Here is a 19,763-nt window from a genome sequence, read left to right as displayed (position 1 = left end):
ACGTCTCGTCTTCCCCCAACGGCCTCGGTTCCCGCGAGGAATCAATGGCAAGGCTGCCGCCGGTCAGCCTTGCCATTGATTCCTCACAGGCGGCGCGTCACGGGACGGCGCGCCGACGCCTCCCCTCCCTCGCACGCGTTCACACGGGCGCGGCGTGGCTATATAGCCGGTGGCCTCACTCGCCTGTGCCCACATCAGCCCCGCCCCTCGCCGCCGTCCAGTCCCTCCCTCTACCTCTCCCGAGTGCCGCCGCCCAGCCCCTCCCTCTCCCTCTCTACCTCTCCCGAGCCCGTCGCCATGGCAGAGCGTTTCCCCGGAGACGAGGCAGCGGCCAACGGCTTCGGCCGCCATTCGCTGCGCGAACAGGAGTCCTGGCTCCTGTTCCAGGCGAACATCCCGGCGCCGCCGGACATGCGCGCCAGAGCGATGGGGTGGAGACTCAGCGACGGGGGAGTGCCCGTTCCCCCGTTGCCCGACGTCGTGGCCAAGCCCAAATACTTCCCCGAGGAGGTCGAGGTCGTACGCGCCTCCCTCACCGACGCCCAGCTCTCCCTTCCCCAGTACACCGTCGACAACCACGCGGCTTGGGCGGCGTACTTCGAGCGCCGCCAGCAGCAACGGTTGGCGTCCACCAACGACGCACCGGTGGTCGGCGGCCAGAAGAACAGCGAGGGGCGCCACCTATGGTGGGGTGTCCCCGGCCGCACACTCGAGGGCGTGCTGACGTACCTCGAGGGCGGCAACGACCCGCCGTTGGCGTACCCGGCGAGGGTGGCCGCCCCGGCGCACCACCGACGCGCCGGGCCATAGGCGCCAAGGAGGTTCGGGTCCTCCTCCTCTTCTTCCTCCTCGCGATCTTCCTCACACTCCTCTGGTACTCCGGCCCTGCTCGGCGTCAATGCCGAGCCCGCGGCGGAGACGCCGCTCGGCCGGCGCACTCGCAGCGCCGGCATCGTCATCAACGAGGGCGGCCGGCGCGCCTCCTCGTCGGCTCCTCCTTCGCGCTTCGTCAAGCCAAAGACGGAGCCGGGGCTTGCGCCGGTGAAGACGGAACCGGGGCTCGCGCCGGTGAAGAAGGAGCCGGCCGCGCCGGTGAAGACGGAGCTCGACGACGACGACGCGACCCTGGAATGGGCGCGCAGGGATTCCATAGCGATGGAGAAGGAACGCCTGGAGAAGGCGAAGGAGCGCCAGTGCGCCGCTTCGCGGAGCGCCGACGCGGCCGCGACGAAGGCGGAGCCGTCGTCATCTGCGACAGCGACGACAACGACGCGCCGCCGCCACCAGCCCGTGTTGGCGACGCCGGTCAAGGGTCCACCAGGGACAGCCACGTCAAGGAGAAGTCCGACGATGGCGGCGACTACTCGGCGTTCAGCCAGTTTTTTAAGATTAGTTATCTATTTTGCTATGTAATGAAAATCCGCAAACATGTCTAATATATGCCCAAGTTTGCCGAAATTTATCGTGTTTAGCCGAATTTCGCCGAACTGTGCCGAAATTTGCTATACAAATTTTATTTTTAAACGTGCCTGGGGACGGTCCTGGGGCCGGTGGCTGGGGACCAACTCGTCCGAGGCCCAATTTTTGCGCCGGCTCACTCCCAAACTGCGATTTTAGGCGCCCCCTGGAGGGCCAACGGCTGGAGATGCTCTTACTGAGCTCTGAATCTCGCGAAGGATGAATCCTGCTGGTCTCCGCGCAGTGATCGTCCCTGTTCTTCAACGGGTTCACACATCTCAGAATCAGTTTCAACTATCAAACTGCAAGCCCTCGGACGGGTACAGAAGTGGCGCAGCAAGTGCTTCAGCATGAAGCGCCTCAGCCAAATACCATCTCCAACTTGCCCCCGGAGCAGCTCATAGAGTAATTTACTTCACCAGGACCTCCCTCCCAGCCATGCTTAACCAGCCCGCATAATAATTATACATAGATCATAGACCTGGCTACGATGGTTGTAACCTGAAGCAACCAAAAACTTCGTCCTATACAGTTATTTTACCAGCATTTCAGACTATGCACGAGAACAGAGCTACAGCAAAGCAGTAGCAAGTGATGCACTACAGGGTTGCCAAGCAAAATGTCGAAACGTGGGCTACACATAGACTCGAACCTATAATGACAGACAGGCATGATGCACTATGAGGAAGCCAGTTATTTTCTCCTACGTTTGGCAATCTTGGGCAGACCACTGCCAGCATTGTGTCGCTTCGATGAAGATGCACCCCGGGCGTCCGTACTAGCATCCTCTGCACACTCTTCAGTCGGCGTCGACAGGCCTATACTTTTACCGCCGTCAGAAACCCCCGCGATATCCTCACATGCGTCACTTGTTCCACCCACTGTTTCCCCGCCAGATCGATCAACCGCTGTATCTTGTTCATCCTCCTCCGCACAGAATCCGCCTCCAGTGAAAAGGTATTCTTTTGGTGCAGAATCAGTCTGGTCATCATATAACTCAAAGCCCAAGGGATCTTCATTCAGATCTTCGGCAGTGCCTGGGTCCATGTGCATCTGGTCGCTGTTCAGTTCACTTGTATCCTGATGGAGCAGATTGGATTGCGTGTCTCGTCCAGCTGTGTCAATGTCGGTGCCAATTTGGCTAGGGTCATCTTCATCGACTTGATGCAAGGGGACAGTATTGTCATCAGCTTCGTGGTCATCTTCCATGTACGTTACTTGTTTCCTCTTCCGGTTGGACTGCAGTAACAACAGCAGCAACATCCAAATATAGTAAGGTTCATTTCAAGTGCAAACACAAGAAAACCATCCAAAGGTTCACACATGATTCCGTTCACAATGAAGCACAAATTTGTGATTGCAGGCAGGGCTAAGGTAATGTATGGATGAACTTTTCAGGTCCACACAGTAGTACTTGACTAGAACCGTGAGATAAGCACAAACAATAAAAAAGGCACGTAAAAGGAGAGGAACTTACCTTACGTACTGTTATTCCTTCTGATTTGTATTTGTTGGTGTGCCTTTTATGCGAGTCCTCATCTGCGGACAAATTAGACATTTGAACTTCGAAATCTTCCTCATCTCTAGTAGTCTCTTGTCGAACATTCATCTTTTTTCGACCTCTCCCTCTAGAACGACCTGAGGGGCTTGCGTTCTTCTTCTTACTGACATTTCTCTGTTCTTCCGCAAGTGCATCCGCATCGGCAAAGCTATTAGGATCACCAATTTTGTCATCTTCTTGACTTCCCATGTTTCTAGGTTCAGCACCGGTGTTCCTTTTTCCTCTCGGTTTAGCACGGCTAGAGCGGCCTGCCTCTTTCTTCTTGGGTGCATCACTAGTACTGGGACTATCCTCATTGAGTTCATCCGTTTCTGAGAAAGTTTTCCCTGTGATACCCTTGATAGCTTTCTGAATCCTTTTGCTACGTATTTTTGCAAATCTCTCATTGAATGAATAAAATGCCTCCATGCGCAGCTGAGTCTGCATTTAAGAAAAGCATTCCACGTCATTATGCAATTGTTTCACATAACCAATATTGTTTGTTCGATCACCATCAATTTCCCAGTTAAATCATCGTCCTTGCAGCAAAATAAAACCCACGCACCAAGACCACTAGTCCACAACTATTGGCGTATTCAAAAGCAGAAATCATACCCTAAATGATGTAGGACAAATGGCACTAAAGTCCCACAGACTTCCATTCTAAACTGACAGATGTTTAATGGTAGTATTGCACAATATGGTCAAACCAGCAGCAGATCCAGAAATCACGCAAAGGGGTGAAATTCTGACATATTAATACTATATGTTCCAAATTTTGGATTATATTTCTGAACGACCAAATCAGAGAGTAAATACTCCATTTGTCCCAAAATAAGTGCCCCAACTTTGTACTAACTTTAGTGATCTAAACACTCTTATATTTCTTGACGGAGGGAGTACTAAAGTTAGTACAAAGTTGGGACACTTATTTTGGGACGGAGGGAGAGGTTATGAAATCAAAATTTGGCATAAACCTCCCATAACCAACACCAAAGTATCCTAGAATACAGGAAGCAGCAGTTGATGATATCTTTGAGACCGACAACAAACCTCATGCTTATTATACTCTTTCAAAACAGGAAGCAGCAGTTCGTCAGCTTTCTCCTTGTTCCAGCCAAACCTTTCCCAACATAACCTAAAGAAAGTCGACATTACAGTTTCTGTTACTGCACCGATGATATTTAAAAGAAAAAGGAGAAATTGCATTACATTACTACTGCGGTCTTTTCAAGGACAGTGACTTTTGAGAGAATTCTTCCATAAGTTTGAAAAATAAAATTGAGTGAAGAGAGGGAGGGGGATTGACAAGGAATAGAGACTTGAATGTATTCATAGGGAAGTTTTGTTCTCTTGAAGACAACTTACTTGCGTAGCAAGCTTAAGTCTGGTCTTCCCCAGGAAAAACGTTCTGTTGAATCATCCACTTGGGGAGAAATGTATGCATTGATGACTGTCTCACTAGGAAAAGTGGAAGGAATATGCCAGTTCTTGCTCACGTTCCTCTGATAAATACAGAAATAACAGCAGGTGTAAAAGAAATACTCATAATAAACAAATACAGAAGGAATATTCGCCAAGCAACTGAATCAGTTCAACAGTTATCCCGTAACTAGAACATACTTACATGGTTACTCATAAATACTTCCTTGATATGTTGGGTCTCATTAGAAGATTGGTTATTATCAGAACCTTCAACACATTCAGGTTCCAGGCTATTTCCTTTTTCACACGATTCATTTCCACCAGATTTCCTTCTCTTTGAGCTGCCACTGGTTTCGACATCAAATTTCCCCAATATCGCTGGATCCGGTGATTCAATCCATTCTCTGAACTGTTGGAGGCCATCTTCCTCAGGAAATGCATGTACAACTTCAATAGCGTTCACAATGCCAATACCACTGCATGGACAGTATATAAAAGCATAAGCAGGATCAAACAAAAAAATTGAATAGATAGAAGTTGTTGCATCATAGCTAGTGTACCTAAAAGACGGTGAGTGTTATATAAAGAATTGAAGACGGCGAGATTCAGTACAATGATTGCTACAGAATTTCTTATTCATCAACCGCAAAAAAAAAAACTTATTCATAATAGCAAGTCCCTCCGATCCATATTACTTGTCGCTCAAATGGGTGTATCTAGACGTATTTCAGTGGTAGATACATCCGTTTGAGCGACAAGTAATATGGATCGGAGGGAGCACTAAATAAGTTTATTTTTGCATATGTTTCAAACCAAAATAAAAACCTTTCAAGCAAAGCCTTGTAATTTGTGTATTTCATTAGACAAGATTTCAAAATTGAACCAATAATACAAAACAAAATAACAACAACCCTTTCCTACAAAATAGAACTTGCATTCGATTTCTGGAACAGAAAATTTGATCTGATCTTACTATGAAAGAACAGTGCAACAACTCAATGAGGAAATTTAGTTTTTGTATAGTTTGTTATAAATGCAATAGCTTGCAAATTGTTAGTATGCAAATCACTAAGTTATGATGTCATAATGTTTTTCGCAAATTAATAAAATGTAATATATTCTTGCCAGCTATTACCTAATTCCTTCAGTGTAGTCACTCCCCAGAAGCAGAGCCATACGAATTAACTGTTCCCTTGTTAGTCCCAGCTCCGACTCGATGTCCTGAAAAAGAAATACAATAATAACTGAAAAGCATGATCCAGCTTCAGATAAGCAGACTTCCCTTATAGCTGTAGATGGAAAAGCAACGAAAGTTGAAGGGGAAATAGAGAGTAGAAAGAGGATAGACCATTAGACCTTCATAAGGTATGTTTCCACATACTTCCTATCATCAAATATATTTTTATAAACATTCCTTGCCCCAAACAGGAAGACATCTGAATCATCAGTAACAACTCCATCAACAAGGTTGTTGATTTCCATGTAAGCACACTGAGCTTCAGCTTCCATTGGTGCAATTATATACGGCAAGCCGAACATTTGGAGCAATTCCTGTATCACCCAAAGATGTAGTTTAATACTTTTGCACTACTAAACTAAATCATTTTACTGGACCTCAGTTCAGAGATAAAGCTCCGCCCAAAAATTGTTAGCTGACTGAAAGGAGTTAGGTAGATTGCAACAAACCTGGCACTCAGCAAACATCTCACTGCTGACAGACTCTGCATGGCTTTCAAGTTTTCGCCTTTCATTTCCAAGATCTACCTGTTCTTGTCTAAGAAAAGATATTTCCTTCTCCAGATTATTTTCTGATATAATATGGCTATCATAATTCTCATTTAATCGTGTACTGTTGATCTCAGAAGTGGTAATGTTCATATCTTCCTGAATAACATTTTCCTTTTGTATGGCATCATTGGCTACCAATTCATCCATCAAAGGTTCCTTGTGGGCCGCCATGGAGGTTTCTCCAATATAAGGATCATTTGTGTTGCATTCTGATTTATGAGAATTCAAAGTGTTTTGCTCTTCCTCTTTAGGCCACTCATGAACGCTGGTTGCGGACACGATTGCATCATTGTCCTGAACCTTTGGGCTGCAAGATGGCCTTGCAGTAAGAGTACTTGTGGATACATTATACACTGGAGAAGACCCCCGCGAATAATCTGTGTTTGTACCAGCTCGTCCATCATTACTCTCCAGTTGAGCTTGTTTTTCATTTTCTTTTCTTTCAGCTTCAAGCACTTCAGGATCATGCATAACACCAACCTCACCAGAACTGTTTTTTATTCCCATTTCTTTGATTGTTTCTTTACCAAAAGAAGCTTCGGAGTGGGAATAAGTTGTAGCAGGAGCTTCAGATGGTTTGGGAACATCATGAGATTGCAAAGATTTATCTTCAATAGATGTTTCCAAATCTTCAGGGATTCCATTTTCAAATTCCTGCTTCTCGGAGTCCTCTAAACTTCTCCTTATTGCTTCCTGTATGAGAGCCTCTTCTTCTATATCCCCTTTTGGTAATTTACACTGATTGTATTCACTACTAAAAGGAACTTCAGGAACATCACAGACACCTTCCTCCCATTCCACCTCATCGTCAGTACAACAGTTATCAGGAGGTGATGATTGATAATCCTTCTCACCAACCTTCATAGGAAGTGTTTGTTCTTCTATGACACCTTCTTCCCAAATACCCTCGGAGTTGTCAGATTCTTCTGTAGTTTTAGCCAAACGATCACCATCAGCAAATAACTTGGATGAAGTTCCAGAAACTAAATGCAAAAATAGCTTGTCGTCGTTGTCCTTCACTCCAATTTGATCATCCACAAAAGATATCTCTATTGTATCTTTGCTCCCATGGCAGGAACTCTCAGAAATATCATCAGATCCTCCTACAAGTGACGATGTGTGATGGTTGTCACCAATAATTTCACCAAAATCTTCACCTAGACCAACAGAGCTTTGCAGCCCATCATTTTCAAAAAGATGTTCTGGAAAATCTGGTGGTTCTTCATTGTTAGTTGATCCTTTGCCTATGTTGGCCTGTCCCATGCTTTTTGCCTGCTCATGCTCTTTGATAAAATCCAAATTCCTTTGAATATCACGAGTCATACGAATTCCCATTCCTCTCACCCTACTTACTCTCATCCTTCCTCTCTCATCACGATATGTCTCAACATCAGGCCCAAAACCCGTTGAAGGCTCACCGCTGTGAGGTTTAATTGATCTAGAACTACTTGACGGACTGGATTTGAAGATAGCAGAACTAATTTCCGTTTTTGATTTACCGCTATCAACAATCTGCTCCTCTACACCTCTTTGTGCCAATGTCCTGATCCAGACAAGTATAATCAGATAAGTAATGCAGCACGGAAATACCACAGACAAATATCCGTGAAGATTCAAAATTTTAAGAAGGGCAATCCCTAACTGTGGTACCCACATTTACAGACATAAATACATCACTTACTGTTTATCACCAGTGAATGATGATGAGAAAATGAACTCTCTGTTAGCTTCCGATGCTATTTTCGATGTCTGGATGCCCCCAACATCCTTACCTGCAGCACCCTTCCGAACTTCTTCTATCTCTCGACGAAAAGCAACCGTTTTCAGATAGGACTGTATTTGAAGCTCTGAAAATTTTGCAGGCTCCTGAAACGAGACAAGGCATTGTAAGACCATATATGCAAACCCGATCCTTTCATTTATGATTTATTGTTACTGAAACTGACACGAGTTCTCAAAAATCCTATTAGTAAAAGTGAAAGGACTGATTGCTGCCCAAAATAATTAGTTTACTGAAGAAGATAAAAAATCCTAGAATTACGGTACACTAGATTTGTAGTTAGCAACGGTGCGACACTAATGATATATTTATCCATGAAGATACCTTTTTTATTTTTTGGTACTTCTGCCTGTTTTCAGCCATCACCCTCTCCCTCATCTAAAGCAAACACAAAAGATGAAGTAAGATATATTCCTCATTAGTCTGTGATCATATAAATATACACTTGAAGGTAGTGCAAAGGACGAACATACAAAACACAGTTTGGCCTCATTACCTGAACAAGTAGATCTAGCTGCATTGATGGAGGGAGAGAAGCTAACACAGCAGGATCAATGTCACCAGTTGTAATAGGCTGCAATTGCATCACAAAATTCAATATATTCAAACAGACTAACAAATAAAACAATCAATCCTTGTCCCATGAGAATATAAAGAACTCTTTCATGAAGAAGAAGAAAGCCAATAAATGGAGACTTCATTGACTTAGATATGACTTACAAATATCATCTCTTCATCATCGTCGTTCTCATCTTCGTCAATGCCAGTTCCTTCTTGTGATGGGACACTTGCAGGATTTCGTTCCCCTTTGCCAGTCAAACCTGCCTCGTCCTCTGCAGCAAGTGACGCTGCCAGCCTTAACACATGCAATGAAAGTATCAATTTACTGACCTTAACCAGCAAGAAAACATGTGAAAATTACAGAAAGACACACACAGTTCATCCAATTTTTCCTGGTTGATTGGTGCAGCTGCCCCCCTGCTGTTCTCGCCATCGTCATTTCGGTTTTGATCTCCATCTGTTTTCTCAGTTTCTTCTCCTCTACTGCTCCCAACCTGCTTGCCCTTAGCATCATGCTTAGCCCTGTCACTTTTGATTTGAGCTGCCAATTCTTCAAGCCTACTTGCCTTGAGCTGATAACCACAGGTTCAAAACCATCAATATATTGGTCTTGTCTTACTTCAGAAACGTACAAGACTGGTACACCTAAAAGATGTCATATCACTTGCTAACAGATTTTCCTTTTTAGTAAAAGGGGTCATTTCCAATTTGCTAACAGAATGGCCATTTGAAAGCAAGCATTGTTAGAAAAGGCATGCGTTTTAGGAAGAAAATGTGCATTCATGATGGATAGATTATCTGGGAAGAGAAACTAGAAGGGTTAAACTAGATTCTTCCTCCAAGGTACAATTTATCCTCACCAATAAACTGTTTGGCCCAAATAATTCCCACTATGCCGAGCAAACTTTGAAGACAAGTGCTTTACATATATTCTTATAATATGATTGGTTTTGGAAGTAATATAGGGAAAATATTTGGTGAGATAAATCGACCCCTTTAACTCCCGGCAGACGCTGAAATAACAAATTGTTTCTTTTCTAACGGGGTAAAACCCGGATTCCATTATCAGATGACCGAAGTTAACCATGTCTATAAAAAAGTTGAATGTCTTATTTTAGCCTATAGGCAATGGAACATCTTCAAGTTCACATGATCAGAGCGTACTGGTTCTCTTGATATTAAGATCGAAATAGTGTCCACTATGCAAGCAATGAGTACATGTACCGCATAATTGGACAGACAGCGTATGCGTATTTTCAATCTAAATGTAGCATCCCCATTCCCCATTCACCAGAGTGATCAAACAGTGGGAGGGGGGAGGTGACTTACATGGGAGATTAGGAGCTTCTCGGCGGTCTTGCGGACCTTGGCCTGCGCGGCGTCGCGGTTCCGGCGGCGGGCGGCGAGGGTGCGGCGCTTGAGGGCCGGCGTGGCGCCGTCGAAGACGAAGACCGGGCGGGCCCGGAGGAAGAGGAGCTTGCAGATGCGGCGGAGGAAGCCGAGGATGTGGGCGTCGCGGACCATGTCGCCCTTGTCGTCCCGCATCGCCCGCATGAACTGCACCATCCAGATGCTGGCGTCCACCGCCAGCCGCTTCCCCGCCAGGGTCTCCACCGACACGCGCCGCCCCACCGGGGCCAGCAGCCCCCACAGCCCGTGCACGCCCATCCCCCGGTCCCCCCGCGGCGGCGGACGAAGCAGGCGACGGCTCGGCCGCGGCGGTCAGCGGGGCGCCCAGGAGGCCGATGGGAAAGCTCGAGAGGGAGGCGGAAGTCAGGCCCTCGCCATGAGCGAGCCGGGAACTGGGTGGGAGGCCGTCGAGGAGTAAAGGAGAGAGGACAAAGGCGGTTTGCGTTATTGCGCTTTGGGCCGGCAGTGTGCAGGCCCTGTTGGCCCAATTTGAGCATCGCTTTACAAAGGTCACTACCATTATTTTTGGTTATGATAAGTGGCGCATCGCGTGTGTATGCGTCACTCATCGCAACCAGAGAGTTGTTTTGTGACTTATCGCAACCAGAGAGTTTGGGTGTAATTTCTTCCACACACGGGAATCATCGATGATTTTGTTTGTGCTTTTTTATGTAGATTTTTTAGAAAAATTATCTCTCGAATCGCGCGTCCAAATCACGAATCATATCATCATTGCGTTTCTCACATTGAGATCTTTGAAACTAGAAGTCATGCTGATAGGTTTAACATTTTTTCGAGCAAACCTATACTCCCAAGTAACTTGTGGCTACAAACTATACTAACACGTGCTCTCAAGTAAACTAACTTTTGCATTCGTAGGGGGTGTGCTTCACCCGGAAGCACAAATGTGCTCATTATTTTGTGAAATCACAGTCAGACTTACACATGAAAAGCATTACCGTGCTTCATGCCGAAACCAAAAAAAAAAGAAAGACTCAAAGAGCAGAACAAACAGAAACCTAAAAAAAGATAGAAACAAAGACCAAAAAATTAAAAAATTAAATAAAAAACGGTGAAAAAAACCAAAACCGAAAACAACATAAGCCAAGAGAAAAATGAGGAACAAAAAACCAAAAACCAAAAAAACCGCGCTTCACTTAAGCACATTTGTGCTTTATTTTGGGGAAGCACAGAAGTGCAATTGTGCTTTTCACATGGGAAGCACAACTGTACTTCGCGTAGACCTACCATCACATGTCGCGCATTGGGCATAAAAAAACCATGCAAAAAATAAAAACAAAAAACAAAATTGTGCACTCGGCACTCCTGCGGGTGCGCCCAATGCGCGACATGTGACGGTAGCTGGGGGCACCACTTGACGCACTCGCAAGTCGCAACCCATCCAAAACACCCGCTGCGGGAGCCTTCTAGGGGGCGGCCCACGATTAGGTGCTCCCGAAAAAACACTTTGTTCTAAGTCTTCCTAAACGGACGATGGCAGTGCTCTTTGTGTCGCGGTGGTTTGTGAGTTCTATCGCTACTTGCTAGGGATGCAGCGTGGCGGTCCTGGATAAGTTTGGCATGGTCTCTTATTTTGGCAACGATGATGGCGATGAGCGAAGTTGGGTTGCAGTTGGGTTTTGGTAGCTGGTTAATTTGGTGTGTTCGAGGGACCATCGTGTCACACTGTGCCTTCATGAAGTCGGAGTTATAGTGGAGGAGCCTCGCTCAAATGTGACGATGGCACGAGATGAGTGGTCGGTTCCGGGTCTACTCAATGCAGGCTCATTGCTTCTCTCATGCAATGCTCGTCAGCAGAGTCGGAGTTGTATGGCTGTCGACGTGGGTGGTCGACTGTTTGACATAGGCCGACATGGGTCCCGACACTATTTTGACAAGGGGTTCATGCTGGCTCGCGGAAGATTGTTAGCAATGACGGCAAAAGGCAACTTCAACGGTGCTTTTCTGCTCCACGGTCAGTGCCTTCATGTTGATAGCCAGGTCAGTCAGTCTTGCCTTGAGTTGTTGTGGATAGTTGCAACGGTTTTGGCACTTTTTCCTTAAATTAATTAGACAACTCTACTTCTTGTTAATTTATGAGACGATGCAATATTTTGGCTTCGGTGCCCGGACGGTGTTGCACTGCCTTTATGTTATCATGGTCTGTTGTGAAATTTTTTCGTCCGGTTATTCATAAATTATTTGGAAATTCTATTTCCCAATTATATGATGATAAGATGATGCAAATCTCTTGCCTCACTTTTTTTACAGAGAAAAAAAAGAAGCATGGAGGAAGTCCGTACAACCCTCATGACACCCAAACCGTCTCCCCCACTACTTCTACGTACAGGGGCCATTGGTCGAACCCCGCGCGTACGCAGGCACGCGTGAGGAAACCGATCGATGGCGGCAGAGGGGGGCGGCGGCGGCGACGTGGGCAGGGCAGACGGCTGCAAGAAGACGCCGTGGACGCCGGAGGAGGACGAGGCGCTGCGGCGTGGGGTGCGCGAGCACGGGGCGAAGAGCTGGGACGCCATCGCGCTCGCGCTGCCCGGGCGAGCCTCCAAGTCGTGCCGGCTGCGCTGGTGCCAGCATCTGTCGCCGGAGCTGGACAGCCGCCCCTTCACGCCCGAGGAGGACGAGGAGATCATCAGGAGGCAGCGCGAGTTCGGCAACAAGTGGGCCACCATCGCGCGCTACCTCACGGGACGCTCCGACAACTCCGTCAAGAACCGGTGGAACTCCACGCTGCGCAAGCAGCTGCTGGGCGCTCACGCCACGGAGGACGACGCCGCCGCCGCCGCCGCCGAAGACGACCAGGCCGTCCGGGTGTGCCTCCAGCTGTTCCCCATGACGGCCAGGGTCTTGGAAAAGGAGGCAGAGGCCGCTGCGGCGGCAGAGGGCGATGTAACCACCGACCTGACGCTGGGGTTGCCGGGGCTGGGCGAGGCCTCGGCCGTGGACCTGAGTCTGAGCCTCTGATCTGTGCGCCCTTTTAAGTTAGAGCTTTGGGGCGATCAGTGCATCGTTATTATTCCATTAATTCTGAGTCACATGTGTTGCGATCTTGCTGGCCGTCGTGTTGCAGACGAAGAATACAGATGCAATATAGGCACATGTAGAGTTGGGGCTCTAATTTGTATACTATAGGATTTTGCTACAAATCTACGTCAGTTTTTTTTAACCATTGCAAATTGAATGTTTTATGGCAAAAATAGTTGTCACGAGGATATGAAAATTGAGATTTGTTATTTCTTGCTTGCTAAAGAAAATTAAGCATGACAAGGATCTGTCATTTCTGCTTGCTAAAGGAAATTGTCATCCTCTCGGCAACTAAATTTGCCATAAAAATATTTAATTTGTCATGGTTAAAAATCTGATGTCAGATTTTTACATTGTCGTATTTTATTATTCACATCTTATCATGAGACTTGATACAATAACTACACGTTGTTACGGAGTGAAAATATATTTATCTAGATGCATCAACTAAAAAAGGGGGAGACTTGTGTGAGATCTCATATTAGGTGAGATCAATGAGATTGATTTTTTTGAAACGAATATATATGTTCAAACATTCTCAAATTTTTTGTAGACACACATCAATGTTTGATGTACAACCTCAAAAAGTTTCAGCTCCTAATTCGACTTTCGTTAATAGAAACAATAAGGACAGAATAAGATATGAATAGTATCAAAGTACTATTCACTCAAAGTTGCCACTATTCACATACGAATTTTTCTTTTTTGAATCTTTAAATGTACATCGAGATTTGAGCTCATTTTTGTCGGAGTTGTAGACATACCCCACATGGATGTTGTCAAATAATTTCAGATTTTTTTAAAATGTCTAAATATGAATTTTTGGGACCGATCTCAAAAAATAATGTGAGATCTCATATAAGTCTCCCCTACTAAAACATATGTCTATTATGAGCAATAACGCAAAGCTAATTGTTTTACCACCTCATGACAACCGTCGACACCCTAGTCCCTGCCGACCACTTCCATTTGTGCTTCTTCTTCCCTACTCTTAGCATGCATGCCCATGCTATATCTCGTAAATTGGTCTTTTTGATTTTCTGTTGTCAATGTCAATATTGTGTATCACGTCCTTCCACTCGGCATAATACTATTTTACGTGTTTCTTCACGTCCCTTCCTCATCATCGACTCATTTTGTATTTTCCTTCTTTTCTTATGAAGCTACTTGAGGTCCCGCTCTCCCTGGTATCACGGCTTATGGTTGGTACTATCTCATCTACCCAATCTTAACAAAATCATCTCTTCCCTGGCCACCAAAACTTATCAAAAATAATGCGGTAAAAACAACTCAGGGGTTTGCTTGCTTATTTTTGTAAAAACAAGGACTTCCATTTTTTGTAAAAACAAGGACTTCCTCATCAGAGGCGAAGACACACTTAGGACTTAGGCTGTGTAGTCAACACAACTTTCAAGCAACACCTCTAAATACAAGCAAATTTCCATGCATAAATTCCGAAAATACTTAAAGATTCGGAGATAATTTGTACTTGACATCACATGTTTATATTTATGGCACCGCCACCATTCCTCATGAATATAGCATAATGTTAAGGCTAAACTCATGAATCTGGTTAACTCTGGTCGTTCGATTTGCTTGGCACTTCTACTGCATAAAGCTCGGCTCACTGGAGGACGCAAGGAATTGATTGATTTGGCTACCAGCACAACTTGCTACTAGCCGGTTGGTCGATGTGATCGATTCCTTTCGGTGGCAGCGCACATTAGACAACCAATCTAGGGATTACTTTGTAATGAATATAGTAGCCCCTTACTATTTTCGGCGTCAGTTCCAGATGCACCGAGATCTCTTTTACACCATTGCAAGAGTTGTGGAGAAACATGATTCTTGGTATCAACCGAGAAGGGATGCAACGGGGCTGGGCCATCTCCAGGAATTTGGGAGCCCAGTGCGAAATGTTACATGGGGCCCAAAAGTTTGCAAAACAAAAAGTATAACGACATATTTTCACTTAAAATTATAGCTTTGAATATGTGTTAGTTCCTATAATATTTACCAATATATCATATAGTAATGTCAAAGGGTAAATGTATGTTCTACCGTAAAGCATCATTTGTCTAGTATTTCTGGAAGCAACATCTTTAAATCCATCGAGTCTATTCTCACAAAAGAAAAATGGATTGAGTCCTTCTGTGATGAAATATGCTAGTAGTTTAGCAGAAGGGCACACAAGGAAGAGTTGGTACTATAACCAAAAATGAGATTACGGGTAATGTTCTAATTCTATTAATTTTGATTAAAATGAAGTACATACCTAATTGAGCAGCACTGCTCCACTAGTAGTAGGGATTGCATTCGATACGATATGAAAACATCAAAAGAACCAGAATTTGTATCAAAAAGAGATAACCCTAACTAGTTTTTCGTCCGCCTATTTTGATTCGATTCCTGTCTTATGGCTTACCACTTACCTCTAAATATATCTGGGGATGACCAGATGAGGCTGCTGCAGCAGGGAAACAGGTGCCGATGGCCGGCTGTACAGCGGACGCGCGGTGGCCGTCCGCCATTTATCGGCGGCTCGTCCCTTCGCAGAAGCAGGTAGGCGGCGCCTCCCTATTTCTCGCTCGTGAAGTCATTTTTTGGGAGACAGATGATCTCGTGCAATCGGCTGGGGGGCTGTTTGCTGCGATTAGGGGAAATCCTGACTATCGGCCTCACCCGAAAAAAAATGATTATGGGCCTCACTTGGAACGAGTTTCCACTTTTGGTGCATCAGGCTGCAGCTTTCTAGCGATTGGATCGAGCGAGCCAGCTTAAAAGCCAGCCATGCAGCGCATGAACCGGATCGCATCATGGTGTTTTTTTCCGATCGGGGCCCCTGCTATTTTGGGGGCCCTGTGCGATCGCACCGCTCGCACAGCCCCCTCGACGAGCCTGCAACGGGGAGCTGAAAGTGCAAGTTCATGGTTGAAGATTATAGCAACCAGATCTCATCCTAGACCGTGTGAGACAATTTTGCGAAGCTATGATCGACATCTATCGGCTGAAGTACTTGAGGGCTCCCACCAATGAAGAAACCGAGAAGCTTATGGAAGAAAATGAAGAGAGAGGTGGGCCAGGCATGCTTGGATCAATTGACTGTATGTGTTGGATATGGAAGAATTATCATGTAGCATGGTAAGGTTAGTATAGAGGGCATTGCCATGATCTTGTTGGGGAACGTAGTAATTTCAAAAAATTTCTACGCACATGCAAGATCATGGTGATGCATAACAACAAGAGAGGAGAGTATGTCTACGTACCCTCGTAGACCGAAAGCGAAAGCGTTTATCAACGCGGTTGATGTAGTCGTACGTCTTCACGCCAACCGATCCAAGTATCAAACGTACGGCACCTCAGTGTTCAGCACACGTTCAGCTCGATGACGTCCTCGCCTTCTTGATCCAGCAAGAGGGGCGAAGTAGTAGATGAGTTTCGGCAGCACGACGGCGTGGTGACGGTGTTGGTGAAGAACAATCTCCGCAGGGCTTCGCCTAAGCACTACGAAAACTATTACGGAGGATAAACTAGAGGGGACGGGGTTGCCGGCACACGGCTTGGTGTTTCTTGATGTGTCTTGGGTGCTAGCCCTACCCCTCTATTTATATATTGAGCCTTGGGGTCGAAACTTGGAGTAAAAGCATCCACAAAGTCGGTTTCATCCGAAAGGCAAGAGTCCTTCTCGGACTACAGGGCCAGACGCCATGGTTCCCGGCGTCTGGACCCAGACGCCAGGGACCCTGGCATCTGGCCCCTGGATTCCGCAAAACTTCCTTTTACGCTTTCCAAAAACCTTGTGGGCTTTCCCCTTTGGTCCAAATAAAGTGTTCTCGTACCCAAACATTTCGGAAAACATCCGGAACCCCTTCCGGTGAATTCCGGAACCCTTCCGGAGACCAAGCACTATTATCCCATATATCAAACTTTTATCTCCGGACCATTCCAGAGTTCCTCGTCATGTCTGTGATCTTATCCGGAACTCCGAACAACATTCGGTTACCAACATACATAACTCATAAATACTATATCGTTAACGAACGTTTAAGCGTGCGGACCCTACGGGTTCAAGAACTATGTAGACATGATCGAGACACTTCTCTGGTCAATAACCAATAGCGGAATCTGGATGCTCATATTGGCTCCTACATATTCTACGAAGATCTTTATAGGTCAAACCGCATAACGGTATACGTTGTTCCCTTTGTCATCGGTATGTTACTTGCCCGAGATTTGATCGTCGGTATCTCAATACCTAGTTCAATCTCGTTACTGGCAAGTCTCTTTACTCGTTCCGTAATGCATCATACTGCAACTAACTCATTAGTCACATTGCTTGCAAGGTTTATAGTGATGTGCATTACCGAGAGGGCCCAGAGATACCTCTTCGACAATCGGAGTGACAAATCCTAATCTTGATCTATGCCAACTCAACAAGTACCATCGGAGACACCTGTAGAGCACCTTTATAATCACCTAGTTACGTTGTGACGTTTGGTAGCACACAAAGTGATCCTCCGGTATTCGGGAGTTGCATGATCTCATAGTCATAGGAACATGTATAAGTCATGAAGAAAGCAATAGCAACAAACTATAAACGATCATCGTGCTAAGCTAACGGATGGGTCAAGTCAATCACATCATTCTCTAATGATGTGATCCCGTTAATCAAATGACAACTCATATCTATGGTTAGGAAACATAACCATCATTGATTCAACGAGCTAGTCAAGTAGAGGCATACTAGTGACAATCTGTTTGTCTATGTATTCACACATGTATTAAGTTTCCGGTTAATACAATTCTAGCATGAATAATAAACATTTATCATGATATAAGGAAATATAAATAACAACTTTATTATTGCCTCTAGGGCATATTTCCTTCAGCCTCCCACTTGCACTAGAGTCAATAATCTAGTTCACATCTTTATGTGATTAGTTCACATCTCCATGTGACTAATACCCAAAGGGTTTACTAGATTCAATAATATAGTTCACATCGCGATGTGATTAACACCCAAAGAGTGATCATATTTTGCTGGTGAGAGAAATTTAGTCAATGGGTCTGCCACATTCAGAGCCGTATGTATTTTGCAATTTTTCTATGTCTACAATGCTTTGCACGGAGCTACTCTAGCTAATCGCTCCCACTTTCAATATGTATCCAGATCGAGACTTAGAGTCATCTAGATCGATGTAAAAAGCTTGCATCAACGTAACTCTTTACACAAACTCTTTTATCACCTCCATAACCGAGAAATATTTCCTTAGTCCTCTAAGGATAATTTTGACCGCTGTACAGTGATCTACTCCTAGATCACTATCGTACTCCTTTGCCAAACTTAGGGCAGGGTATACAATAGGTTTGGTACATAGCATTACATACTTTATAGAACCTATGACTGAGGCATAGGGAATGACTTTTCATTCTCTTTCTATTTTCTGCCGTGGTCGGGTTTTGAGTCTTTACTCAACTTCACACCTTACAACACAGGCAAGAACTCCTTCTTAGACTTTTCCATTTTGAACTACTTCAAAATCTTGTCAATGTATGTACTCATTGAAAAAATATCAAGCGTCTTGATCTATCTCTATAGATCTTGATGCTCAATATGTAAGTAGCTTCATCGAGGTCTTTCTTTGAAAAACCTTTTTCAAACCCTCCTTTATGCTTTCCAGAAAATTCTATATTATTTCCGATCAACAATATGTCATTCACATATACTTATCAGAAATGTTGTAGTGCTCTCACTCACTTTCTTGTAAATACAGGCTTCACCGCAAGTTTGTATAAAACCATATGCTTTGATCACTTTATCAAAGTATATATTCCAACTCTGAGATGCTTGCACCAGTCCATAGATGGATCGTTGGAGCTTGCTCACTTTGTTAGTGTTGGGGAACGTAGTAATTTCAAAGAATTTCCTACGCATACGCAGGATCATGGTGATGCATAGCAACGAGAGGGGAGAGTGTTGTCTACATACCCTTGTAGACCGTTCGTGGAAGCGTTATATCAACGCGGTTGATGTAGTCGTACGTCTTCACGCCAACCGATCCAAGTACCGAAAGCACGGCACCTTCGAGTTCTGCACACGTTCGGCTCGGTGACGTCCTCGCCTTCTCGATCCAGCAAGAGGGGCGAAGTAGTAGATGAGTTCCGACAGCACGATGGCGTGGTGACGGTGTTGGTGAAGAACAATCTCCATAGGGCTTCGCCTAAGCACTACGAAAACTATGACGGAGGATAAACTAGAGGGGACGGGGTTGCCGGCACATGACTTGGTGTTTCTTGATGTGTCTTGGGTGCTAGCCCTACCCCTCTATTTATATGTTGAGCCTTGGGGTCGAAACTTGGAGTAAAAGCCTCCACAAAGTCGGTTTCACCCGAAAGGCAAGAGTCCTTCTCGGACTCTAGGGCCAGACGCCAGGGTTCCCGGCGTCTGGACCCAGACGCCAGGGACCCTGGCGTCTGGCCCTGGACTCCGCAAAACTTTCTTTTGCGCTTTCCAAAAACCTTGTGGGCTTTCCCCTTTGGCCCAAATAAAGTGTTCTCGTACCCAAACATTTCGGGAAACATCCGGAACCCTTCCGGTGACCAAACACTATTATCCCATATATCAAACTTTATCTCCGGACCATTCCGGAGTTCCTCGTCATGTCCGTGATCTCATCCCGGACTCCGAACAACATTCGATCATCAACATACATAACTCATATAGTACTATATCGTCAACGAACGTTAAGCGTGCGGACC

The 19,763-nt window shown here is 45.4% G+C and overlaps 1 protein-coding gene across 1 annotated transcript; it reads right to left on the bottom strand.

Annotated features, from left to right (window-relative positions):
• Positions 1 to 1,893: 1,893 nt before the first annotated feature.
• LOC125552576 (DNA repair protein UVH3) lies at positions 1,894 to 10,378 on the bottom strand. The gene is made up of 14 exons (XM_048716176.1): positions 9,882 to 10,378; positions 8,928 to 9,124; positions 8,712 to 8,847; positions 8,488 to 8,565; positions 8,316 to 8,369; positions 7,893 to 8,077; positions 6,110 to 7,754; positions 5,780 to 5,974; positions 5,559 to 5,644; positions 4,626 to 4,899; positions 4,367 to 4,503; positions 4,052 to 4,136; positions 2,936 to 3,439; positions 1,894 to 2,697 (listed from the first exon to the last, which is right to left on the bottom strand). Exons 1-14 carry the CDS (start codon positions 10,218 to 10,220, stop codon positions 2,152 to 2,154), a joined length of 4,461 nt encoding a protein of 1,486 aa, XP_048572133.1. The 5' UTR covers positions 10,221 to 10,378; the 3' UTR covers positions 1,894 to 2,151.
• Between the last annotated feature and the right edge of the window lie 9,385 nt (positions 10,379 to 19,763).

The sequence above is a fragment of the Triticum urartu genome, chromosome 4 (genome assembly GCF_003073215.2).
Source record: "Triticum urartu cultivar G1812 chromosome 4, Tu2.1, whole genome shotgun sequence".
Taxonomy (NCBI): domain Eukaryota; kingdom Viridiplantae; phylum Streptophyta; class Magnoliopsida; order Poales; family Poaceae; genus Triticum; species Triticum urartu.
Note: the sequence above shows the minus strand (reverse complement) of the source record. Positions and strands in the feature narration are given on the sequence as shown.